Below are 27,988 nucleotides of genomic sequence, written 5' to 3'. Positions count from 1 at the left end.
CCACACTTCCAACAAAGGAGAGGACAGGTACATTATTTTTTAAGATCTGTAGTCTATTTATAGAACTACTAGTATGCTTGAAATTCAGCCTCTAACACTTGCCTGTATAACTTGAGAATCTGGAAACAAGGGAATATAAATAAAAACAAAAGAGAGTAAGACAGTTTGAGAGTTGCTTAAATGGATGGAGTTTCCAAACGAGGGGCTCCCTACTCTATCAAAATCCTTTGTGAATTTGCATATACCTTAATTAAATTAACTTATGTTCATTTGATTGAATGTGCAAAAAATGCCCATTAATATTAAGTAGGCTTTTTTTTTTCATGAACAGCCTGTGTTTCCTTTTTTGTAAATGAGAGGATTGAATTAGGTCATTCCTTCTGACTTTAATTCTATGATTCTATATTCATTTAGGTGAGCTACACATTTACAAGTTTGAGACATTCAAGGTGGAACATTTTTACTTAGGCCAACACTTTTTTAAAACAAACCTGTCCTTAGAGAATTTCTAATTTGAGATGTAAGACAATATGTTCATTTTCTCTACTATATAAGCCAAAAGCCTACATAGTTTTGAGTAAGTAATGAGACCAATAGCACATCTGATAAAGATAGGGAAAAGACATCTAATTCAGGAAATAATAAGTATGGAATCAGAGAATTTGGGGAATAGACTAATAAAAAGAATAAAAAAACTGAAGTGGTTCTTTACAAAGTCAGAAGGAAGGGCAGTAGTCATTGTGGGCAAGGGATCTAGATGTAAGTTGTCAAGAAAGACTTCATGTAAAAGGCTGTCTTGAGTTTCATCCTGAAAGAGGAAGAGGAGTCCTTAAAGTGGCAGCAGTGGAGGGAAGGCATTCTAAGCCTGAGGTCTGGTCAGGGGAAAGATATGGAGAAAGGAGATAATAAGGGAGAGTCTGATGAGATTGCAGAGTAGGACAAGGGCAGTAATGTGCAAAGAGAGTTTGGAGCCAAGTCATGAAGGTCTTTAAAGACCTTTAAAAGAGGAGTTCATATTTGATTGGAAAGACGACAAAGCTACTGGTAGCTGAGTAAAAAGACATGATCAGACCCACATTTAAGAAAAATCTCTTTGGCAGGTATGTGGAGGAATTAGCAGAAAATAAAAACAAGGAGGCCAGTTGTAAGGCTATTACAATGAATTAGTTGAGAAGTAAATTCAAAGTGGTGGCTATGTGAGGAGAGAGAAGAGGTTGAATGTGTGAAGTGGAAGATTGAAGTACCAATATTTGGCATCTAACTGGAGAAGTTTTAAGGAAAGAAGGGTGAAGAAGAATTCTTGTAAGAATCAGAGAATACAAGAGCTAAATCAACTGTACAAAAAATCAAGCCATTCTCCAATTGACAAATGGGCAAGGGACATGAACAGGCAGTTCTCAGCCAAAGAAATCAAAACTATTAATAAGCACATGAAAAAGTGCTCTATATCTCTTATAATCAGAGAGATGCAAATCAAAACAACTCTGAGGTATCACCTCACACCTAGCAGATTGGCTAACATGACAGCTATGGAAAGTAATGAATGCTGGAGGGGATGCGGCAAAGTAGGGACACTAATTCATTGCTGGTGGAGTTGTGAATTGATCCAACCATTCTGGAGGGCAATTTGGAACTATGTCCAAAGGGCAATAAAAAACTCTCTGCCCTTTGATCCAGCCATAGCACTGCTGGGTTTGTACCCCAAAGAGATAATAAGGAAAAAGACTTGTACAAGAATATTCATAGCTGCACTCTTTGTGGTGGCCAAAAATTGGAAAATAAGGGGATGCCCTTCAACTGGGGAATGGCTGAACAAATTGTGGTATATGTTGGTGATGGAATACCATTGTTCTAAAAGGGATAATAAAGTGGAGGAATTCCATGGAGCCTGGAACAACCTCCAGGAAGTGATGCAGAGTGAAAGGAGCAGAACCAGGAAATCATTGTACACAGAGACTGATACACTGTGGTACAATCGAAGGTAATAGACTTCTCCATTAGGGACAATGCAATGTCCCTGAACAATCTGCAGGGATCTAGGAGAAAAACACTATCCACAAGCAGAGGATAAACTGTGAGAGTAAAAACACCAAGGAAAAGCAACTGCTTGACTACAGGGGTGGAGGGGACATGTCTGAAGAGAGACTAAATGAACACCCTAATGCAAATACCAACAACACGGAAATAGGTTCTAGTCAAGAACACATGTGATACCCAGTGGAATCATGCATCAGCTATGGGAGAGGTGGTGGGAGGAGGGGGAAGGAAAAGAAAATGATTTTTGTTTCCAATGAATAATGTTTGGAAATGACCAAATAAAATAATTTTTTATTAAAAAAAAACATAAGGAGGAATAATTACAGAAATTTTTAACTACAAAAAAAAAGAATCAGAGACTTCAAGAACGATGGTATCTTTAGCAGAAATAGGAAGTTTAATATATAAGTAGATCTGTTGAGAGTTTAGTTGTTTTGGATATAAGGAATTTGAGATAAACATAATAAAGTTACTCTTTAGGTTTTTATTCATTTATAGTATCACAAAAATGTATTTAATTATCTAGGATATTCCTCAAATCAAATTCTGTAAATAAAAACAAAAATTTTCAAAAATGAAGAATTATCATCATCTTTACAAATAACAGTTATCAGGATACAATATACAAAAACAATTTCTAGGTAATTTTTCAGGGACAATCTTTAAAAAGGCAGATTCTAAGTCCCTTGAAATCAGGTACTGCTCTACTTTTTAGCCCCAGTGTCCAGCACAGTACCTGACATATAAAGGTACTTAATAAATGCTTTTTAAATAACTGATAATGGTACAGTAAAATTTCAAACACCCAAACAAAATTCTTTCAGTCATAATCTCACACTTTTTGCCCTTTACAAAGTATGTAGCAGGGGGCAGCTGAGTAGCTCAATGGATTGAGAGTCAGGCCTAAAAATGGAAGTTAAAATCTGGCCTCACACCCTTCTTAGCTATATGACTGTGGGCAAATCACTTAACCTCCATTGGGGGAGGGAGGGGGAGAGGGAGAGAGAGAGAAGGAGAAAATATTTAAAGACTACCATTACACTTAAATACAAAGTAAATGAGTCAATTATCTGCAAATACACTGTAATCCTATATCCCCAAACTTAAATATACATTTTAACTTACTAAACTTTTGGATTATTCATCACCTGACAAATTATGGAGTGACTTACCAGGGAAGTCATCAAGGATTATAATTCAACCATAGTCCCAGGAGATATTTTGGAACTGAAGGAACTATTCCAGTGGCTTGCTACATTATTTGCTCCTTTGTCTTTGTACTTTGGCAATGATCTACCTATATTCTATAAATGCTTGCCAGAAGAAGAAAAGGAATGTCACATTTCTGCTTATTACAGAAAATCATGGATTCCTAGAAAGGATGCAAGAAATCAGTAAAGAAGAACACAGAAAGAAAAAATGTAAGAAGTTAAAGAGATACTATTCTAGAAACATTAGCAGTAGCAATTAGAGAAGAAAAAGGAACTGAAGGGATTAAAGTAGGCAATGAGGAGACTAAACTGTCACTCTTTGCAGATGATAAGATGGTCTACTTAAAGAATCCTAGAGAATCAACTAAAAAGCTAATGGAAATAATCAACAACTTTAGCAAAGTTACAGGGTACAAAATAAACCCTAAATCATCAGCATTTCTATATATTTCCAACACATCCAGGCAGCAGGAGTTAGAAAGAGAGATTCCATTTGAAATCACCCTAGACAATATAAAATTCTTAGGAATCTATCTGCCAAGACAAACACAGGAATTATATGAACACAACTACAAAACATTTTCCACACAATTAAAACTAGATCTATACAATTGGAAAAACATTGATTGCTCATGGGTAGGACAAGTTAATGTAATAAAAATGACAATTCTACCCAAATTAATTTACTTATTCAGTGCCATACCTATCAAACTACCAAAAAACTTTTTTTTACTGAATTAAAAAAAATTATAACAAAGTATATTTGGAAGAACAAAAGATCAAGAATATCAAGGGAACTAAGAAAAAAATGTGAAGGAGGGGGGCCTACTAATACCAGATCTTAAACAGTACTATAAAGCAATGGTCATCAAAACAAATAGTGGTTAAGAGCCAGAAGGAAGGATCAATGGAATAGACTTGGGGTAAATGTCCTCAGCGAGATAGTGTATGATAAATGCAAAGATCCTAGCATTTGGGACAAAAACTGCTGGGTAAATTGGAAAACAGTATGGGAGTGATTAGGTTTATATCAACATCTTACACCCTACACCAAGGTAAATCCAGAATGGGTAAATGATTTAAATACAAAGAAGGAAACTATAAGTAAATTAGATGAACACAGAATAGTATACCTATCAGATCTTTGAGAAAATAAAGAATTTAAGACCAAGCAAGAGATAAAGAATATCACAAAATGTAAAATGAATAATTTTGGTTACATTAAATTTAAAAAATTTGTACAAATGAAACCAATGCAACCAAAATTAGAAGGAAAGTAATAAATTGGGAAAAAATCTTTATAACAAAAACCTCTGACAAAGGTTACTCAAATTTACAAGACTAAATCAATTGTACAAAAATTCAAGTCATTCCCCAATTGATAAATGGGCAAGGGCCATGAATAGGCAGTTTTCAAATAAAGAAATCAAAACTATCAATAAGTACATGAAAAAAAGTTCTAAATCTCTTATAATTATAGAAATGCACCACCCCATACCTAGCAGGTTGGCTAATATGACAGCAAAGGAAAGTGATAAATGTTGGAGGGGATGTGGCAAAAATGGGACACTACTACACTGCTGGTGGAGTTGTGAATTGATCCAACCATTCTGGAAGGCGGCTTTACAGGATTGCCTGCCCTTTGATCTAGTCATACCACTGCTGGGTTTGTACCCCAAAGAGATAATAAGGAAATATATTTGTAAAAAAATATTTATAGCTTGGCTCTTTGTGGTGGGAAAAAAATTGGAAAATGAGGGAAAGCCCTTCGATTGGGGAATGGCTAAACAAATTGTGGTATCTGCTGGTGATGGAATACTATTGTGCTCAAAGGAATAATGAACTAGAGGAATTCCATGTAAACTGGAACAACCTCCAGTAATTGATGCAGAGCAAAAGGAGCAGGACCAGGAGAACATCGTGTACAGAGACTTATAGATACACTGTGGCACAATCGAACATAAGAGACTTCTCTACTAGAAGCAATGCAATGATCCTGGAGAATTCTGAGGGACTTATCAGAAAGAATGCTATCCACATACAGAGAAAGAATTGTGAGAGTATAAACATAGAAGAAAAACATTTGCTTGATCACATGATTCAAAGGAGATATGATTGGGGAAGAAGACTCTAAATGATCACTCTAGTGCAAATATTAATAATATGGAAATAGGTCTTGATCAATGATACATGTAAAACACAGTGGAATTGCTCATTGGTTATGGGAGGGGGGAGGGAAAGAACACAAATCATGTAACCATGGGAAAATATTCTAAATTAATCAATTAAATAAATATTTTTTTTTAAGTTAAAGAGAATCAAAATCAGTGCCAAGAGTTTGTTGAGTAAGACATTTCAGAAAAAAAAAAAGTAGAAATTATGCTACTGAAATTACACAAGAGGAAGAAGTGGCATTCCCATGTTCCACAGAGCAATAAGGAAGGCTCACAGGCAGAATCTTATAACTAAACCTAACCAGAAGATATACTTACGGACCTATTTGTATCCCTTAGTGAAGTGTTACAATGAAGAATATGTCTATATTTTCGATCAACAACTCTATTTGGGTTAGATTTCATTAACATGGTACCTCCCCTGGGAATAAACTAGCCACCTGAAATCTCAGCATGATGCCAACTGATGCAAGCTTTTTAAACTCAACACCATAACATCTTCAGTTGCCTTTTTCCTCTTACTGGAGGAAGGGGGTAATAAATTCCTCCCAAAGCCTTCCTTTATAAAGAGTTCAGATCAGAACTTGCCAGGTAATTTAATTTTCCTTCAATAGTTCTTTGTTTCAACTCCAAAGAACATAATACCTCTGGCATCCTTTCTCTATGCCACATTTTTCAGCTTACTCTTTGTGTACTGTTTTCCTTCATTAGACTGAAGTTTCCTTAGGACAACAGGGAGGCTCTTTTATTTATATTCTCAGTGCTTAGCACAGTGTTTGGCACATAGAGGGTGCTTAATAAATGTTTAATGATTAAATTACATATAAACAATTATAACAAAATATAAACATTCCAGCTGTGAGGTGATATGAAGCTTTCTAATACTGATCAAATCCAACCATGAAAGCCAACTTCTGTAATTTCACATAGTAATGAATGCATTGGTCATAAGATACAAACTGAACCTCTGGTGATATAGGCCCTTGTTAGGAAACTGAAGGACTTTAGAACACAGGTAGTATCTTTTTTCAGTTAAAGATTGGGACTTTGGTAAAGAAAGGAATACATAGCAAGTAAAGAGCTAACTAAAGAAAGTCTCAAAAGAACAGAATTCAGATTTTTGGATCAAGGTTTATGATCTTATGATCTGGAAACACTAGGCTACTGTCAACAGATGGAGAATATCTTAAAAAGCACAAGGAACAATATTGAAAGGCATGGGACACAAACATAAATAGAAAAGGAAATAGTTGCAGGAAGGCTAAAATCCTGAATGAGCTAAAGCTAATAAAAAATGCTGACATCCACTATTTGGGGGCAAAGAGTATAAAGTTAAATGATAAAGAGAAAGGAAAATTTCTTAACTCCTCTTTTGCTTTCATCTTTGCTATAGAGTTGAATAACTATAATAAAAAGAAATTAAATTACTGTTAAAGATAAATGAGATGGGAGCAGTTAGGTAGCCCAGTGGATAGAAAGTCAGATCTGGAGATGGGAGGTCCTGGTTCAAATCTGACCTCAGACCCTTCCTAGCTGTGTGATCCTGGCAAGTCACTTAATACCCACCGCTTAGCCCATATCATTTTTCTGTCTTGGAACCAAAAAAGTACTAATTCTAAGTCAGAAGGTAAGGGTTTTTAATTTAAAAAATAAAAATAAAAAATAATAGAGAATGGGAAATGTGCTAGAGGAATGGAGACAGACAAATCTTTTTTTCTTTTTAAGTAAGTTGCTAAAATATTTAGAATGATACTGTCAATTTCTAAGAAAACACTAAGATGGGTTATTAAGTAGTTCATTACCATTTAGAAAAGGAAGGGATAACTTACTAAGAGAAAGGACAGCAGGACTGTAAAGAGTCTAAAAACAATGCTAAAAAAGAAGCAGCTAGGTGGTGCAGTAGGATAGACTTCTGGGCCTAGAGTCAGGAAGACTCATATTCCTAGTTCAAATATGGCTTGAGACTCACTGTGTGACCGTAAGCAAGTCACTTAATCTTACTGGCCTGTTTCCTCATCTGTAAAGTTAGCTAGAGAAGGAAATGGCAAACCACTCTAGTATCTTTGTCAAGAAAACCTCAAAACATGATCACAAAAAGTTAGACCTGATTGAAACAACTAAAGAGCACAAAAGAAGCATGAAAAAAGAAGGGAGGACAGAATAACCCTCTTCAAATTTCTGAAGCACTGTCATGTAGAAGAGGAATCTAAGGCACCTAGAACCAATGAATAATAGGTATAGGCAGGCAGATTTTAGTTCAATACAGTGAACATGAAAATAATGAAGCTAAAAACAGACTATCTCAATCTTAACATTGGAAGTGTTCAAGATGAAACCTGGAGACTATTAATCAGAATTAAGTGCAAAGGAAATCACTTGTCTCCTATTAGTATATATTTATTTATATATATATATACATATATATATATATCCCTTATAATGACTTTTAAAGATATATTTCCAAAACAGAGCAGAATCAAAATAATATGAGGAAACCTAGAACTAATAAGCCAGACTAAGCTACTCCTAAGAATAGTGCTCATCTGTTTAAAACAGACCACATTCCTATCTAGGCTGGCTTCAAAAACATAGTAATATGTTTCATGATAGAGAATAAGAAGTTCAATGCATTCTTTATTCAATTTTTTCTTATGCACTATTAATTAACTATTAATTATTAACTCTTGTTCTAAAAGTGTTAATTTACTTCATGAGAAACATACAGAGACAGCATATTTGTAACAATAATGACATGAAATTACCTGTTCCATTCGAAAAGCCATCTCTTTATGTAATTGCTGAATTGTATTTTTGGCTGCAGCATCTTGAGTTACAAGTTTTTCTTTGGAAATGTTAATGTCTTTATTGAGTTCCTCTATTCTTGCTTCTAACTGTAAAGCAAATATTTCCAGATTATTCCTGTAGAAAGTTTTTTTTTTTAATTTTTTAATTACCACAAATAAACAAATAAATGTGTAATGATGTTATATAGGAGAAGTAATCTGGATGGAAAAAAAAAACCTAAATCAATGCAATGTTATTTGCTTGACTTTTTTGAGCCTTAGTTTCTTTACTGTAAAATGGAGATGAAGTTATCTATAGTAGGTACCTTTTTTACAGGGTTACTCTGAAGCTCAAATAAGAATATATGTAAAGCATTCTAAAAACTTCAAAGTACTATATAAATATCAGTCACCATAAGTGTACTAATGTTAATTTTTTTAACTGATAAAAAAAATTGCTATATCAGCTTTTGAGTTACAAGCATGACTTTCCAAATGTTAACAAAAATTAGATTACTTCAATTTCCTCTTATATCAACTTATCAGTAAGTTCATTTAAAAAGAATAGCCCTGGGGGCAGGCTGGGTAGCTCAGTGGATTGAAAGCCAAGCCTAGAGAGGGGACAACCTAGGTTCAAATCTGGTCTCAGACACTTCCCAACTATATGACCCTGGGCAAGTCACTTAACCCCCATTGCCTAGCCCTTACCACTCTTCTGCCTTGGAACCAATACACAGTATTGATTCCAAGATGGAAGGTAAGGGTTTAAAAAAAAAAAATAGCCCTGGTCCTTTCCCATCTGGCCAGGATGATATTCCTAATGATTAACAGTTAACTAACTATGGAAATAAGAATTCAGTTTGTCCACTGAAGCCTAATTATCATGGGGAAAATTTAAAGCATAAGCGATAAGCATCCAAATTAAAATTTTATACAAAAGTAGATTGACTATATCAGATTAGCAAAAAATTAGTTCAATTCATCTTATCCTTTTTTACTTTCTTTTAGGATGCCAGACATAAAAAGAAAGATTTTACTTAAAGTCCAAAATATTTCTGTCTTATCCCAAGAAGAATGTGAGAGAGGAAACAAGCAAAACAGGAACAATTTTGCCCAGTGCTGAGCAGCAATAATAAGCAGCATGGGAAAGAGTTGAGTCAAGGCAGGAAAGCAAAAACACCAATTAGTCAATTCTGAGGTAGAGCTTCATTATTTCATTACATGATATTACTGAAAAAAAAAACCCAACTATGAAGAGTAAAGTAATACCTCATACTCAAGTATCACTACAAAAATGCATTTGAAGTATAAATGTTTGAATCAATGCTTTTAGGTCATTTACGCTGCCTCAATTAGCATGAGCTGCTAATCAAATTATTTCTCATGTCCTCTTGTTTCTATAGCATCCAGCTCAGTATATTCAGGTAGACCTCATTTGGGAAAGATCTGAATATAAATTCAGTTTTGTTGTAAAGAAAAGTGGGCAAGGGGTAACATGAGATTCAATTCACTTAAAGGATCACTTCACATTACAAACTCCTCTCTCTATATTCAACAAACAAAAAAAAAACCCTTCTTACTATATATTGCATAAACTGAGGTATGCCTATAGCCTGTGGCTTTAAGGCTATTTGTTTTCCCTTTACCTGTTTAATTATGTTTATATGTTGTCTCTCTGTTTCTGTTCGTTTTTTAAGTTCTTCTCTTAGGTTGTCTTTTTCTGAACAAATTTCTAAAATAAGTTCCTGATGTTTCTTGTTTTCTTTAATTAACCTAAACATAAAAAGGATAGAATACACAAAATATAAACCAAAAAGATAAAAAATTGCTTTAAGGCATACATGTAAGAGAGTGTGGATTTCTATATCATGATTATAGCAAAAATTTATGTCCTTAAATCATTCTATTAACTATATCCCACACCTCACTTGCAAAATGTGCTAGGGCCAACAGTTTCTTGCACATTATGAATTAACTTCAGTTTGCAGATTACATTTTTTAAAAAGCAAATCAGACAGACTTGTTTGGTAAAAAGCTGTGAGTTGTTAATACTGTTACGATATAACCATATAGAGGAAACCATATTGCCTTGAATAAGTACCTAACATTACTGGGAATTTTACATTCTTCATTTTCAGTTTGTGATTAAAAATACATACTGCTGGATAATATTCCATTATATCTATATAGCTGTAATAAAAAAGTGAAAATTTTAATATAAAAATTTCTGTGTGATCCTTGGAGAAAGGCAAAACAAAAGTCAGCATAAGTTTGTGTTTATACACTGTAAGTTTCTTGATATCATGGTTCTTTTGTTTTTGTCTTTGTGTCTCTAGTGCCCAGCATAGAACCTTGAATAATAGAAGAAAATTGGATATTTGCTAAATGAAACCATAGATTATATTCAATAATTCTGCTGACAGCTCCTAATTATAAAACTTTAGAAACCAAATATCATATGACACACATGATCAGAACAACAGAATAAGACTACAAGCAGTTTATATGTGCTAAACATTAAATATTTGGAGAGTAAGCAAAAATTGTGGGATTTTTTTTTTCCAGGATGGTGTGAATCTTAAAAACTACTCAGACTGTACTTTAGAAGATTTGATTTAACTATTTCCTTATTGTAACAATAGAGATACTTGGTCTAACAGAATTAGGAATGTCCTGGGAACTTTACATTACTCCACTCATACTTAGACATACTTGAGGGGAAGATAAAGTTGTAAACTCCTGATTGAACAATGAAGGTACTTAACTCATACCTTATAAGTGAAGCTAGAACTTAAACTAAGTCTATTTTTAGATCTAATTCAAAAAGGTGTTAAGTACCTCTAAAGGTTAAATTAATCACAAAAAGGTCACAAAAGGCAAGCTTAACAAAGAAGTGTGAAGTACTCATAAGATACAATCTAACTAGAGAAGGTGAGAACTAAAGAGTGGTGAGAACTAAGAATGGGCAGTCCTGGAAAAAAGCAACTACTGTGATTGGTAGGCATGAAAATTTAGGGGGGTGACATAAGAGAAAACTTCTTTAAAAGGAGGGGTAAAAAGTCAGTTCAGGCAATTCAGTTTGGAGTGGAATTGGTTTCTGAACTCAGTTCAGGAGATTGAGTTCAGTGGAGGACTGGAACCCAGCTTGGAGACAGTCTCGTGGTGAGTGATAAGACTGACTCCCTTTCCCTTAGGCTCAGGGAGGCCAAGGCCTTTAATTTAATTTAATTTAAATAAATTAATTCTCATTCTCTCTCTCTCTCTCTCTCTCTCTCTCTCTCTCTCTCTCTCTCTCTCTCTCTCTCTCTCTCTCTCTCTCTCTCTCTCTCTCTCCCCCTTTCCTTAATTCATTCTCTCTATATTAATTAAAATCTCCATAATTCCCAGCTGACTTGGGTATTTTATTATTTGGGAACCATCCCTGGTGACCAATTATTTAGATTTCAAGTCACAAAGCTAAAATCACCTTTACAATGGTGTTCAAAGCTACAAATTTATCCAAATGATTAAATACCTGACTTACACTAGAAAAATAATGATGTAAAATAACCCCAACTAAATTTAAGGCAGTTTTTGGGAGACTGGTATTTCTTAATCTTATTCAAAGTTAACAATTAAATTTTATCTACATCTTATATTACTTAAATATTTTTCACTGAGATTTCAGAAAACTGATATTAATTTGGTCAGTGAAAGAAAATTAGCAATAAATTAGAGATTTTTCCATTTTAAGTTAACATACAAGCAGAAGAAAATATTCTTAATTGAGAAAAATTAATGTAAAATTCAAGAATTTAGAACTTAATAACAGCTAATATAATTAAATTATTTTAGAGGTGATATATAATTAAGCAATTTATCATGGAAGAAATTTATTTGGAAATATTCTGCCCAGACAAAATTAAATAAGATTAAAAGGGCAAATTAGTGCCCTAGAAATAGGCCAAGGGTAATTCTCTTTTTTCTTTCATTCTTATTTTCAGATAGAGGTCATCATTCTTAACTAGTTTATATTAAACAAATCTTATTACAAAATAAAAACATTAGTCTAAACATTTATTGAGTATTGATATATACAAGGTCCTATGCTGGGTGCTATGTGAAACAAAAAAAAGGGTCCAGAACTCTCAAAGAAACAAGAAATAAAGTATGTATAATAAATACAAATAAAAATAATATAAGACTTTTTTTACTATAAGCCCCAAGTTCTGCAGATAACCAAGATCCTAAGGGAATTCTGATGAAGGGATAATTTCCTGCCATTCTTAGCAAGGAAAGCTTCGTGGAAAAGGTGACATCTGAATAGTCATAAAAGATGGAGTTCACACAGCAATGAAGTGAGTAGGATATTCCAAATGAATGAAATAGCATGAGTTAAAAGGTCCATGACCTATAGGAAAAAGGGTGAAGAGTGCTAATTTAACTGTGTTTATATGTATCATGAAATATAGGAAATAAGGCTAGAAAAAGTGGGTGTAGTAGAATAACAATGAACCTTGAATGATAGAATTTTATCTTTTTGAACAACAGTTCTCAGAGTTTGATCTGGGAATTTTCAGGAGTCAAGGGACTCTTTTCAGGGGGTCTGAGGTTAAGACTACTTTAATGATACTAATAAGATGTTATTAATTATTAATCTATTTCTCTATTTTCCAACTATCTACTTGGCACGAGGTCAGATTTTCCTCATATACTTCAACCTAAACAATATTTGCAACAGATTAATGCAGAAATAGTTATGAGAATTCGGCTGTCCTTTATTATGCCAGACATTAAAGAAATTTACAAAAATATGTAAAATAATGCCCCCTTCTCACTAAATTGTCTATTTTGAAAGTTATTTTTAATTAAAATGTTACATTAACATGTAGTGCGTTTATTATTTTTACTTTTAAACTGTTTTACAGCTTTAATTTCTAAAGTATATCTAGAGATATAATCCATATAAATAAAAGCTCTTTGATATTCTCCATAATTTTTAAGTTGTAAAAGGCCTTGAGACCAAAGAGTTTGAGAAATGCTGCTACAGAGAGTAAGGAACCAAAAGGGTTTCAAGTAGGAGAGTATACAAAATGGATCTGGAAACACACTGACATGGATTTAATCCCAACAATTCATATTACAACCCACTCTTGCCGGCATCTTCCATAAATCTGTATTGGAAGCCATTATTATCTTCTAACACCATAAGGGCATTGACTAAACACTTGGACTATTATCCTTTTACCTTGCCAAGTAACAAGCCCACCCATATTTTCTTCCTATCATCCATTTTCCTGATAACATATTCTTTTACTTTTACTGTGTTTCTCATTAGTTAATTGCCCATAAAAACTTTCTCATATGTATCATGGATCTCTCCAATGCCCTTAGTGTGATATTCATTTTCAGTTCTTCAAAGATTCTTAAGTTCCATGCCTTGCAGCTAAGTGGACTGTTGGTATTAAAAAGGCAGATCTTTGTTTCCAGGAAGTTAGAAGGGAATAATACAACAAAATCCAAGATACAAGCAGGTTAATATGATGGAGATAATACAAGATACATTAGAGAAAGAAAGACAGAAAAGAGAGAGACCAGTTGGGAAGATATTCCAATCTGGCCTACAGTAAACCTAGTAATCTCTTTCCTTCCCCTATTACAACCTTACAGATCCCCATCTGATACTCCTCTTTTCCCCCGAAGTTCCTTTATATTTACTTTTATAGCTGTTCCTCTCATTGTCCTATACTCTACTCCAATGCACTTTCTCAAAGTGAAAAGATAAATATACAATATAAACTTTCTTGGTTTTTTCCTTGCCATTTAACCTCAATCATATTAAATATTAAAGCTCATTAATTACTTCCATATTACAGTATTTCAGGTACAAATATGTCTTTCATTGGTGTGGGCATTCACATATAAAGATCACAACTTACTTAGTCTTTGGGAATTGCTATGGCTAAAAAGTGATGAGTCTCTCCAAAATTAGCTAGGTTAGTTCTTGAATAACAAACTTGGCAGGTTTTTTCCAAACTTGTACTTTATTGTTGGGGCCTTTGGGAACCTCTCCATACCATAATAAGATATGGAGAAGCCCTGTAGAAAAGATAACTAAATTATCTTAAAAAATGGTTAAGACAGAAGATTTTCAAATCTAAGAGAAAACAAATATAATCTCTCCTTACTAATGAATTTACACATAATTAAAATATCACTGTTCTCTAGATTACTAGAGTTTTTCAGACTTCAGATTAAGAAATTGCATTTCTTGGATTAAATCTCAGTTAATAAAGTCAAAGAAGTAGAGAAATTCTCATTTTCTTGGTGGTTTTTCTATGAATAAATTTGCCCATTTTTCTAAGAAAAGCTTTGATAGTTATCTTTTAAAAATCTAAGATGTTTGATGAGTTTTTACTACTCAGCACTCTATTATCTGCTTACCAAATCTTCAATGCTAAATTTTAAAGTGTTCATTTGAAATTTAAAATATCTTTCTCTAATAACTGTAAATGGAAGAATAAGTCAATACTTACTTTTTTATAGTATGCTCCTGCTGCAGATACTTATCTTGTACGCATTTTTCAAACATAACTAAAGCGTGTTCACCTTTTTTCATACCATTGGGTACTCTATGTTCATTTGAAAGTTCTGCAGATAAGAGCTCAGATTCAATTTCTTCCAACAAGTCTTCTTGTGCTGAAACATTTTGTATTCTTGAAATAAGTTTCTTGGTGCAATCTGTATCATATAGACTTTCTGAATAAGTCTTTTCACTAGATGTTTCTGTAAGCTTAGGTGAATTTAATTCTTGCAATATTTCTGTTAGTGTTTGTTCTGTATCATTTGTCTTTGTTACTTGTTCTGCAAAATCTCCACTAGGAAAATGAGCTATTCTCTGAGATTTTTCTTCATATGTGTCTGCTTTTGTACAAGAAATTCCAACTCCACTATGATCTGGTGAGAAACCCTTTTTTGCTTCAATTTGATCACCTTCAGGAAATGAAAGTGAAGTCATCTCTTTTTTTGATGGAAACAGTTTAGAGTCGTCATTTAAGCTGCTCTCTTCATCTCCAGAAAAGCAGCTTGTAGAACCTTCTTTTGTTGTAGATGCACAGCCAATGGTTCTATCTGATAAAATGGAAGGTCTATTCTCTGTCTCAGACAAGCTAACCGGCACCAATTCACTCTGCATTTCTTATGATCTTCTGATTTTTCCTTGTTATAAATCTAAAAGGAAAATATATATACATATATTTCAATTATATATTAGCCCATGGATGAGCAAAGCATTTATTAAGTGCTCACTGTGTACAAAGCCCTATGCAAAGGACTAAAGATAAAAATAGAAAATACAGATAATCTCTGCTTTTGAATTCACATTCTAATGCAAGAGACAACATATATGGAAAATTCCAACAAGTCAGATGAGTAGGTGCCCTGGCCTTTGGAGTACAGCAGCAAAGTGGATGTGAATGCTTCCTCTTAAATGGCACATTCATCATGTGATATTACAAAAGTATATACACTATGAATTGTACTATACATGTACCCCTTTCCACTAATCCCATGTATGAAATCAAGGAGGATATAGGCCATATATCTCCTAAAAGAATGACTAACCCAAAGGCTGATGAAAGAATGACTTCTTGCTGCCTTCCACATAGGCTTTTGGGGATCACAGGATCATAGAACTAAAGCTACAAGAATTCTTAAAAGCCATCTGGTCTAACCCCCTTATTTCACAGATAAGGAATCAGGTTCAGAGAGGTTAGTTCACCTTTTACAAAGGCAGCAGGTGTCAGAGGCAGGATCTGAATCCTGGTTCTCTAACTACAGTCAGTGCACTTATCACTGAACCTCTTCCAACCAGGGCAGTGACATTGATAGCAACTCAGAGAATGACCATAGATCTGTTCATTTTAGTTTTTCCTACAATGTTTATTATTCTTAGACCCCTGTTGGTCAACTCTAGAGACAAAGCCAGTAGCTGGGAAATGAAGCTAGAGAAATGATGATTACTTCCTTCGATTCTAAGAAGACAGACTATCTTAGAGGCCTAGAAGAAAAGAATGGAGAAAATATTTAGGACAGATAAAAAAGGAAGGAGGATAGTGAAGCTAGGACTTTGCTAACTCTGAGGGCTTTATTTTACAGTGTATTTTTTGTCTAAACACTGACTTCTGTGTAAGGCATCCCCACTATGAAGATATCCTTCAATGATATAGTCTTTAAGAGTTCTGGAAGCACCAAGTCAAGTGATGTGAGTGCCACAGACACACAACATATGTGTTTGAAGCAAGATGTAAAATCTTACCGTATTGATGCCAAGACCAGCCTTTTACCTACCACACCAGGCTGTTTCACAGAGTACATACTTCCTCTGTTCCCCTCAAAAAGTAGCACTAATTCAGGGAAAAGTATACATGGCATATCACAGAGAAATAAGGACAACAAAATCCTAGTTATTAATTTAATCTTACTCTACTGCACTAATAGTGACAGAGAAGTGCTTAAGGTAACAGCCAGGTTAGATGGGATAACTAACAAGCAAAACTAGCTTTTCATAAAGGAAGGGAACCTGGGAAGAAGTTCCATGGTGATTTGAAAATAATATCCACATTTAATATATATATAGGTATAAGTAAAATGTGGATGTTCCTAGTTCTAGGAACTATATCTCTTTTGGGGTAGAACCTCATTTTCCAGCCTTCCTATACAGTAAAAAGAAAATAATTAATATATTTTTAATACTAGATGAAAATACCGGCAGCAGAGCACTCATTCATTTGACTAGCTTTTATTGAGAACCTACTCAAGCAGAGCATTGTAAGAAAGTAGGGGTAAGAGACATAAATAAAAAGACTTGGCTATTATCTTTAAAAACTTTGGACTCTAAGGGGCAGCTGGGTTGCTCAGTGGATTGAGAGTCAGGCCCAGAGATAGGAGGTCCTGGGTTCAAATCTGGCCTCAAGACACTTCCCAGCTGTGTGACCCTGGGCAAGTCACTTAACCCCTATTGCCTAGCCCTTACCATTCTTCTGCGTTAGAACCACGACCCAATATTGATTCTAAGATGGAAGGTAAGGGTTTTTAAATTTTTTAATTTAATTTTAAAAGTTTGGAGTCTATTGGGAGAAAGCATATAACATCTATAATTATGAAGTAAAACATGGTTTTGTTAGCTATACATTAACCTTTAAATGAAATCCTCACATTTCATAATCATAAATTCACTGAATTCAGTCAAATTACAGAGGTATTAATTTGAAAACCTATCGTCCTTCTTCTTACAAAGGATGAAATGAGCCATTAATTGAATTTGGGTGTCATACATCATTAAAACTTAGAAATATCAAAGAGATTTTAATATATAATCTAGTTTATTTCTCCTCATTCTACATATTAGAACACTGAGAATTATTTTTTAAAATTCATGAAAAAACTACTCAGTTATCCCAGCAAAACAAATGCAAGACACTAAGATGTACAAATTTCACTTTGTTTGGTCTGATACAAACTGAATCACCAAGTTCATAGCAGATGTGTGGTCACATGAGGTAAATCAAGACAGACACTCTGGAACCAATAGATTTGATGAGAGCATAGGTCTTCTGAAACTAATTAGCAAAGAAAAGGAAGGAAAATTAATTCCAAGTAAGTGAAATAGCATGACTAAGATAGGTATATTTTTGTAGTAATTCTTCATAGTACCTAGAAAAGAATTTTTTTAAATAATATTTTTTTAAACTGTGTATTTTTCAATACTGTGTATTGACTCCAAGGCAGAAGAGTGGTAAGGGATAGGCAATGGGGGTTAAGTGACTTGCCCAGGGTCACACAGTTGGGAAGTGACTGAGGTCGGATTTGAACCTAGGACCTCCCGTCTCTAGGCCTGACTCTCAATCCACTGAGCCACCCAGCTGCCCCCTTTAATAATTTTTAAAATAATTATTTAACTGAACTTGGGGGCATGATAATGTTACAATAAAAACAGAGAAAAAAATATTCTAGTACCCATACAACACAGGAAAGGTTCTGAAATGTTGAGGGCTTGATGCAATAAACATGTCATCCACAAAAAGAAATATCTGTTGGATTTATCTAAAGAGAATTTATTTACAACTTAAAATCTGTACTAATTCTCCTGCAACAGTGGCAAAGGCTTTTGATGAGCATACTTCTCAATGTTTTATATCTCTCGTGATTACTGAAAGGTCCAACAATGTTCTCTCTGCTACTGTGTGCTCTCCCAAATATTCTGTATGGAAATATTGTAGCTGATATCTATAAACTTTCTTCAATCCTTTAATTTTTCATCTATCCATAGCAAACACATGGTAGGCCTTTAATCAATGCCTACTGAAATAAATTACAGAGTATCGCACAGGGATATGAACTGAACTAGTGATTTCATTGACATGACATACTACCAGATCAGGAAACTCAGGATGGTATCTTTACTGCAACTTAACAGTTTTAAGAGTTGTCTAAAATACTGAGAGATTAAGTGATTTCCTAAGATCACATGGCCAGTGTATTAGAGGTAGAACCTGAACACAGGTCTTCTTGGTTCCAAGGTCAATTAGTTCCCTATCTGCTACACCTTTCATGTGCTAAGGATACCAAAAAAAAGTAGATGAGTCCTTGCCTCAGGAAACTTATATTCTACTGGGTAGAACACAACCTGTTCAAAAGTATAACACAAGCAAAATTAAAGTGGGAAAAGAGAACTAACAACTGGAAGGGTACGCGATGATGACACTGAATAGAGCCTAAAAACTAGAATTCCAAGAAGTGAAAATGAGAAGAGAACAAGGTACTCTGTGGTTACATATAAAGGTTGAAAATGGAATACAGAGTTCAGGAAACAGTTATCCAGTCTGGCAAGACAGTTTCTAAACAGTAATAAGATAAAATAATGTGGTCAGAAAGGTATCTAGGAGCCACACTAGTAACACAGGCTTCACCAAAATGACTTAAAACAGTCAATCCAACTCAACAAAGCAAAAAAAAATAATAATAATAATCTCTACTTTCAAGGAGCTAACCAACAAGAAAGATCTGTACAAAAATTAATATGCAAGGTAGAAATGTATCAGGGAAATGGAGAGATCAGATATTTGTTGTTTTTTATTTTAGTTTATTAGCTTTTATTTTATTGTTACAAGTGAAAATTAATATAGCTACCCAGTTATTAATGTTATAAAGTTTATTAAGAGGAAGCTAGATCAGCATAATTTAAATCTCATCCTTTACGCTAGGCTCTCTGACCAGAGGTAGCCTAGTCTCCATTAACCCCTTCCTCTTCCCCATTACCTGCCTACTCTCTCCCCAAGCTCATCCAAAAGGCCCAGACAATACCTGCCGCTCGCCTCTCTTATATTGACGTAGAGCACATAACTGGTATTTAGAGAATCTGGATCAACCAGTTGTCACTCCAGGAGGGGGAAGGGAATGAACTTTCCTTGACACCATCCCCCTGTGATCCTTTGGGAGACCAGTCTCTCCAATAAATCATTTAAACATAACTATTTTAAACCTCTAAATACCTTCTAGTTAAAATTACATATAATATTGCATTTTTCTAAGAGAAAGTTGTAATAGTTAGAGATGAAAGGGAAATATGAGAAGAAAAATACAAAAACTGATTGATGGGGGAAGCTGGGTAGCTAAGTGGAATGAGAGTCTGGCCTAAAGATGAGAGGTCCTAGGTTCAAATCTGGCCTCAGATACTTCCTAGCTATGTGACCCTGTGCAAGTCACTTAACCCCCATTGCCTAGCCCTTACCACTCTTCTGCCTTGGAACCAATACAAAGTATTGGATCCAAGATGGAAGGTAAGGGTTAAAAAAAAAAAAACACAACTGATTGATAGACACATTGACAAAATCCAATTAAGGGACAGTCCCCTTTGGCATAAAAGTTTACATTCAGAATAAGTATGTTCAACTCCCTTCAGTTCAGTTCATTATATCCCAAAGTTCATTCTGGATCTTTTGATGAAGTATGTGGCTTTTCCAGGCATCTTTATAGCATCTTATCCAAAAGGATTCACTTTCTTGATTTGGGGTGTTGGCAAATTTCTTTTCCTGAAATTTCTCCAAAAAATTTTAAATCTTGGATTTTAGGATAATTATACAATCGTTCCTGAGGACAGAATCATGCTGGGATACATGGCTGAGTTATGAGGTATATGAAACAATTGTCAAAAGAAGAAAAAAAAAGCAAACCACCCAAATAAGAGTAAGAATTAAATTCTGTAAAAAAATAATGAGAAATACAGAAATGATAAAAAAAAATCTTTCCTATATAAAATCCTGAGTAAAAAACAAACCTGTAACAGGTCCTTGAATCACAGGCAAAGTTCAATTAAAGTGACTTATGTCCCAAAAGCGTGTAGGATAATAGCAGTACTATAGCACTTTTACCCATTTGCAGCCAGGACTACAGAAAATTGCCAAACTATAAGAAAAGACTAGGTTTCAGCAGCAAATGGGAAAAATCATTCCCTGGTCTGATTTTACCTTCACTGTCAGGGATAAGGAGAGCCAGGATGATAGCCAACCTGAGGTACTTGACAGAATACTGCACAAGGAGTGTGGTACAAGGAATCCTGCATCTTAACATATGTCAAGTACCACAACCTTGATTCTCCCACTAGGTTCAAGTCCTTTTGTATCGCATAGAATTTCAACAATCCTCCCTGGATTGGTTTGGTCCTTCTTGACCTCATGCTACTTGGCACTGTACCCAGTTATTAATTTCATAAAGTTTACTAATAGGAAGATAAATCAGCATAATTTAAATCTTATCCTTTATACTAGACTTTCTGACCACATGTAGCTTAGTCTCCATTGACATCTTCCTCTTCCCTGTAACCTTCCTGCTCTCTCCCTGAGCTCATCTAAAAGGCCCAGACAAGACCTGCCCCCTCTCTTATATTGATGTACAGCACATAACTTTGGCATTTAGAGAATCTGGATCAACCAGTTGGCCCTTCAGTAGGGGGAGGGAATGAACTTCCCTTGACACATTATAAATTAATTTAGACCATTTTCCCATGGTTACATGACTCATGTTTTTTCCCTCCCCTCCTGGAGTCCAATGAGCAATTCCACTGGGTTTACATATATCAAAACCTATTTCCATATTAATATTTGCAATAAAATAGAGATCAGATATTTGTTAAAGAATTTTCAGGAGCCAATGGTCACTTTCAGTGGTGGAAAAAGATCTGATTGGTTTGTTTTTTTTGAAGCTGAGAGGATCAGGCTAGAGTCCATGAAGGTAGGAGTACCTAACTAAAGTTGGGAAGGAAAAACAGAATTTCAATAGGCAAGGGATAGTGGAGGGGGACTATCTCAAGCATACTCTTCAGAAATGTTTGGAGGTGGGAGGATACCAGATGATACTATGAAATGGCAAAAATTACATTTCAGCTAAAACTCAAAGTATGTACAAAGGAACAACGTGAAATACCAAAATGGTACATTGAAGCTAGATTAAGGAGGGCCTTAAATGCTACCAGACTAAAGAATTTCAATCTTATCCTACAGGTTATAGGGAAAAGAAAACTGAAGAAAACTTCACTTCTAAATAGGGGATACATTATTTCATTCATGAAGTGAAAGTGTAGAAGGATAGAAAATATAAACGGTATCCTTAAATACACAGAATTTTAGAGTTCCACAAAAGACCTCAAGTGATCTGCTAGTTCAATTCAAACTTGAAAAAAGTTCTCCCACTATAACACAACTGATATGGGGTTTTCTAGCCTCTGCTTCTCCACCTTCCATTAATTTCAAAGGCAATCCACTACACTTAGGGGATAGCTCTAATTATTAAGAGGTCTCTCCTAGCATCATAAACTCTAAATTGTTTCTTTGCAACTTGCATATATGGCTTTTGATTATGCTTCTGAAATCAAATGGAACAAATCAAATCCCTTTTCTACATGATAGCCTTTCAATTCCTTAAAAGACATTTCTCAAGTCAATGAACTCCATCTTCTGGAAATATAAAATCATTCCTTCAATTGATCCCCAAACTACATGGGGTGAAGGTACTTTTTACTGTTCTTCCTATTTCTTCTGGACACCTATTTTTTTTTTAATCAATGTTCTTGTGAAACTGTTACCTCCAGAACTTAATACAATATTTGAGATATTGTTTGACCTGATTAAAGTAGAGTGGGATTATTACATTATTGCTGGAAGTTATGCCTCTCAAAGCAGATCATGATACATTAGCTTTTTGCTTTCACATCATACTATTAAGCCATAATGAACTTGCAGTTAATTCTTCCTAGATATTTTTCAAACATGCTGCTAAAGATGTCTCTAGCATTTGAAACTTGTGATGCTGATTTTTAAAACCCATTTGTAAGATTTTACACTCATCTTCCTAAAACCAGCCCATTGTTCTGGCCTGTCAAGATTCTTTGGTTCCTGACCTCAAGTGCAATTAAAAAGTCTCAAAACTGCCATGTTGCCAACAATACTCTCTAATGTTATAGACACAAGATTAAAATGCACTTGGGAGATATTTAACAAAAACAAATAAACACAATATAGGAAATGTTCATTTGTGGTTTTCTAAAATCAACATGCAGCTTAGAGAGATGTTTCCATTACTGTCAAACTAATGACTTAACTTATCTAGTGTTAGCTATCCCTTTCACCTGTCAATCATTTTCACATTTTATAAGGAAGTCTCTCAAACAAAAAAGGAACAAATGCTGATCCCTAGAATATTCCATGTTAAACCTTCTTTGAAACTGAAGCTGAACCATAAATCGTTATCCAAGTTTGTTTGTTTTTAAAGGGAGCAGTGATGGCAAACCTTTTAGAGATGGAGCAACAGGCCTTGCCCTTCCCCCCCAGCAAAGTGCCAAGCACATCCCACTCCCTACCTTATCCCACACAGGAGAGGGAGAAAGCATTCTCACTGGGCTGCTAGGTGAAGGGGTGAGTGAAGTGAGGAATGTCCTCAGCTAGTGTAGAGAGGAAGAGGTGTGACTCCAGCCTTCTGCTCCCCTCCAGCTCTGACACCTATGAACCACCCACCTTCTCCCCTGTGCTCTACCATTGAGCTGCTGGGCAGAGGGGTGGGTGATGTGAAAAAATGCTATCAGGTACAATGGAGAGGGGTGGGGCTGCTCCACTCAAAGCCCTCTGCCTCTCTAGTAAAGAACTAGGGGGTGGTGGGTGGTTTATGAGGGTACTATGGGTCATCTTTGGCACCCATGCCATAGGTCCACCATCAATACCCTAGAGAAAAGAAAACAAGAATGTCACAGACAAAAGAGAGTAAAATAGACAATAGAGTAATCAAAAATTGTACAGGAAGTGGAAACACTGTTTATATGTGGCTTTTTTTTTGTCCTTATCTTCCATCTTGGTCTATTGGTTCCAAGGCAGAAGAAGCAGAAGGACTAGGTAATAGGGGTTAAGTGACTTTACCCAAGGTCACATAATAGATGGCTTTTTAAAGTAGTTTGGCTACAAAATCGATGAGAGATATAGGAAGACAACTAACAGGAATGGACAGATCAAATAAAGAGTTTTTTGAGGAAAGACATTGGTGTATAGAAGCAAGAATACCATTAGTAGGCGAGATTGAAGAGTACTGAGAAAATGGGGATGAGTCAAGGAGCTAGTTTGCTGAAAAAGATGGACTGGCATGTAACTGCTTATATCTGTAGAGGGAGTTAGCTTTGGCAAGAAGAAAGGTTACTTTCATATGAGACAGATGAAAGAGGAAATTGTGAGGAAGGAATCTGAGAATGTAAGATGAGAAGGAAAAGAGAAAAGCAAAAGGTCTCTATTTTTTTCAGGGGAGAAGTGGGAGAGCAATGGAAGGCTTAAGGAGGGATGAAAAGGATTGGAAAAGCCACTGTGGTGTGTGGGATAGGAAACTGATTTGGGAAATGTAAAAAAATGTCTCAGTGGGAGGTCCAGTTGAAATTTTATAACATAGTGAATCCAGTTAGCGTGGTTTCATGATTTCCTCTAACCTATTTCAGTAGCACGTGAATAGGAATGAAGATAGCAGATGGTGGAATGATTCAAGGCTGGGGTCTGGCAAGGGAAAAGGTCAGTGACAGGGTAAGGGAGGCAAGGGATCTGAGAATAAAAGAGAACTGGTTTATCATGGGATCAAGATTTTTTTTTTTTTTTTGCTTAGCTACAGTGACTGTTTGCTGCCATCAGAGGGCAGCACAAATAAATAATTTTCCCTTTTCTTTTTTTAATGAATAAAAATCCAATAAAATCATAAAAAATAAAATAAAACAAGCTAAAAGCCCCTCACCTTACCCTATCCCCACCCCTCATAATTAATTAGTTAAATATTATAAATAAAATAAAAACTAAAAAAAAGTAATTAAATAATTAATTAAAAATTTTAAATGTACATTTAAATGCTACTTTGCATGAAAGCCTTCTGCTTTTTGCCCAATTATAGACCTTTAAGATTCCAGACTACCTCTTTCTACTTATACTCTTAGGACATTTTATTTTTCTAATCTTCAATATTAAGATAAAAAATACTATATGAGAGATTAAAGCAGAAATGCAAGCCGACAGGCAAATTCAATTGGACAATTTGAAATGCTACTTACATGATCCCATCCAAACAAGCCTGAATTTCGCTAGCTTGTTCCTGAACCACTAAGATAAGACAATCTTATTTTTTTCAGAAATGGAGATGAGACACCCCTCTCCTATATATCAAGTACAGACCCGTCTCTCTTCTCTCTGCAACATCTCTCTCATGCTCTGCAACTCCTGGCTAATCTCACCTGATCCTTCTTTTAATCCCCCATCCTCTTCTGTCTCTTCTCCCACCCCACGACCAGTCCCAGCTCTGAAGAAATTTTGTCCTCCTATCGTATCTGTTCCTACCCATGTTGCCTCAGTATTCTCACAGTCAACTTCTAAGTAATCACAGCCATTGAATGATTCCTAGGAATTTCTTTTCCCCTTAAGGTGTGCATATTGAATTTAGCTATTTCCTGGTTGTAACAATGAAGATACTTAGTTTAACAAAATCAGGAATGTCTTGGGAACTCTAAATTACTCCACCCTACTTAGACCATATTTTAGGGGAAGATAAAAGTTGTAATCTCCTGATTAAACAATGAAGGTACTTAACTCTTACCTTATAGTGAAGCTAGCTAGAACTTTAAGTTAAGTATATTTTAAGATCTTAATACAAAAAGATGTTAAGAACTATAAAGGTTAAATTAATCACAAAATGGTTAAGTAACTCACAAAAGGTGAACTTAACAAAGAAGTATTAAGTAACTCTAAAGATATAATCTAATCAAAGAAGATGAGAACTAAAAAGAATGGGCATTTACAGGAAGAGACACAAGAGTGAAAGTTCTATATATTTGGCTCACTTCCTCTCTCCGGCTCCTTTCTGGCGGCGGAGAGTTGGCTGGTGGCAGCATGCTGGGCCTTTCGGCATCTTACCGTGGCTACAAGCTATCGTCCAGTTCGGTGGTGAGTTTCTGGCTGAGTTTTCCTCCTTTACTTTCCAACTTTATCCTCTTAGAAGCCTCTAATCTTCTTCAGTATCTTAAGAATAGAGGCGGGGATTTTAACCTCCCCCTGGCACAGGCCAGGCAGGAGAAATCCTATATCCTCTTCCTTCCTTCTCCTTAAATTCCTTCCCTCTATGTTAATTAAATTACCATAAATTTCCAGACTGACTTGGGTACTTTATTTGAGATTTCCCTTGGCAACCAATTAAATCTAGATTTTAAGTCACAACCCTAAAATTATCTTTACAAAGGGAAGTGCCCAAAATAGGACCCAATGGGGATGTGGTAACTCTAAGACACCATATACCTTTCACTCCTCAAGAAATTAGAGGATTGAAATATACCTCTTGTTTTGAAAGCAAACCTAGAGTCGTGACCAAGAAGATGGCTGATATTTTTTATTAATATGACCCATCCTATAAGGATGTTGAGAATTTGATCAACCCTTTTCTAACAGAACGTGACAAAAATAAGATCATCTCTCATGCTAAGAAAGTCCATGTATGTAATTCAGCACACTGGCCAGCTCAAGATCCTGAATCGGATTATGACAATCCTGAGGACCAGTTGCAATTAAATTGTTGTAGAGAAGCCATTATAACAGCAATGTGAGAATTCTCTGAAGATACGGAAGCATGGACCAAATTTGAAAGCCTCGGCTAGTCTGATGATGAGACACCCTCACAATTCATAGATAAGCTCATTGAGCTTGGGGGTCAGTACCTAGACCTTGATATTTCTAAAGACAAAGCTATTAAGCAAATAAAGTGACACTTTGTCAACAACTCTTGCAGGGTAGTCCAGGATTATTTTAAAATGTATTGCCCATGGCGTGGCATCAGATGGACCTTGAAGAGTTGAGGAAAACTGCTGCTTATGTCTTTAAAGGCTAAAAAGAAAAACAGGAAGAGACTAATAATATATATAGAAACCTTGCAAAAAGAAATCAAATCTTAAAAGGATAGGTTTGATAAACAAGACAAAGGGCATGATGCTCAACCAATGGCACTAGCCCTCTCCAAGAATCTATCAGTCCCCTACCTGCTGCTTCTGTCAGAGGAAGGGTCACGTAATGACGGAATGTAGGACTTTGTTCCAGGCAATAAAAAACAATATCCACTGGAAAAATTATCAAACAATTATAGAAATAAGAATTACAATGGTGATTTCAGGATTTGTAATTTTAGGGCTGATAATAATTCTAGGAATATAAATCAGGCACCTGACAACTCATACCAAATGACCCCACAGCAGTAGATCTTGAGTAGAGATTGTCCCCGAACCACCCAGGGTGCTACTTCCCCTCAGGGGGGAGCCCAAGGAACTACCCAAAGATTATGAAGGGGAGATGGGGCACAGGAATCAGAGGATATAACCTTTGATTTTCTAGACCCTGACATCTTACTGCCCATTGTCCCTACCCACTGCCCTCTCCCCCATACTGATGAGTCCCATGTAACATTAAAAGTTAATTTTAATTAAAAAATTTAATTAAAAAAAATTAAAAAAAAATTTAATTAAAAAAAAAAACCTATTATGATTATCTTTTAGACACTGGAGCTTCCCAGTCTGTATTGAAGAGTACTCCTGATTCAGGTTGTAGTTCCATTGCTTCAATAAATGTCATAGAGGTATCAGGAACACCCCTAAAGATTCCCAAGCTTTCCCCTAGAATAGTGTCTGTAGGACACCTTGATGTGGAATACTCTTTCCTCTTAATGCCTGGCTCCCCCACAAATTTTCTGGGGAGAGATTTTTTATGAAAGCTTAAGGCCACAATAACTTGCTCTCCAGATGGCTCTATGTCACTGGAACTGCCTGAGGAATCCTTAACTTTATTTACTCCCTGTACTTTGTCAGATGCTCATGAGACAATGAGCATCTCTTATTTTTGAGATCCCAGCTGATATATCCAAGTATCACTGGGCCACATTAAGTTCTGATGTTGTCTATTTAAATTAGCTGTCCCTGTCCAAATTCCAACAAAAGCTAGCCCACCTCCTTCCATTCCTCAAGTACCCTCTTTCGAAAGAGGCAATTGATGGCATATACCATCAACTGGCATTACACCATCAAAATAAAAAAAAATAATAATAAATTCACTGATTGACCAAGGCATTATAATTCCCTATAAATCTGAATGCATGAGAAAGCTGGGAGAGTGCAAGGATGCCAGTGCAAGGATGATGGTTGAAAAAGAACCAAGGAGTGAAGGGATTGGGGGTCCCAGTAAAATAAGAAAAGGGTTAGAGT

At 35.3% G+C, this 27,988-nt stretch overlaps 1 protein-coding gene across 1 annotated transcript in view; it reads right to left on the bottom strand.

Moving 5' to 3' along the window:
• CCDC186 (coiled-coil domain containing 186) overlaps window positions 1-27,988 on the bottom strand; it is a 66,554-nt gene that overhangs the window by 27,287 nt on the left and 11,279 nt on the right. Inside the window, exons 2-4 of the mRNA XM_007478974.3 lie at window positions 14,721-15,414; window positions 9,852-9,978; window positions 8,185-8,313 (exon numbers count right to left, since the gene is read on the bottom strand). Of these exons, the coding sequence (XP_007479036.1) occupies window positions 8,185-8,313; window positions 9,852-9,978; window positions 14,721-15,379 (915 nt within the window). The 5' untranslated portion in view covers window positions 15,380-15,414. The remainder of the gene's footprint in view (window positions 1-8,184; window positions 8,314-9,851; window positions 9,979-14,720; window positions 15,415-27,988) is intronic.

This window comes from Monodelphis domestica, chromosome 1, assembly GCF_027887165.1.
Source record: "Monodelphis domestica isolate mMonDom1 chromosome 1, mMonDom1.pri, whole genome shotgun sequence".
In the NCBI taxonomy this organism is placed as follows: domain Eukaryota; kingdom Metazoa; phylum Chordata; class Mammalia; order Didelphimorphia; family Didelphidae; genus Monodelphis; species Monodelphis domestica.
This window is presented reverse-complemented; position numbering and strand designations above follow the sequence as displayed.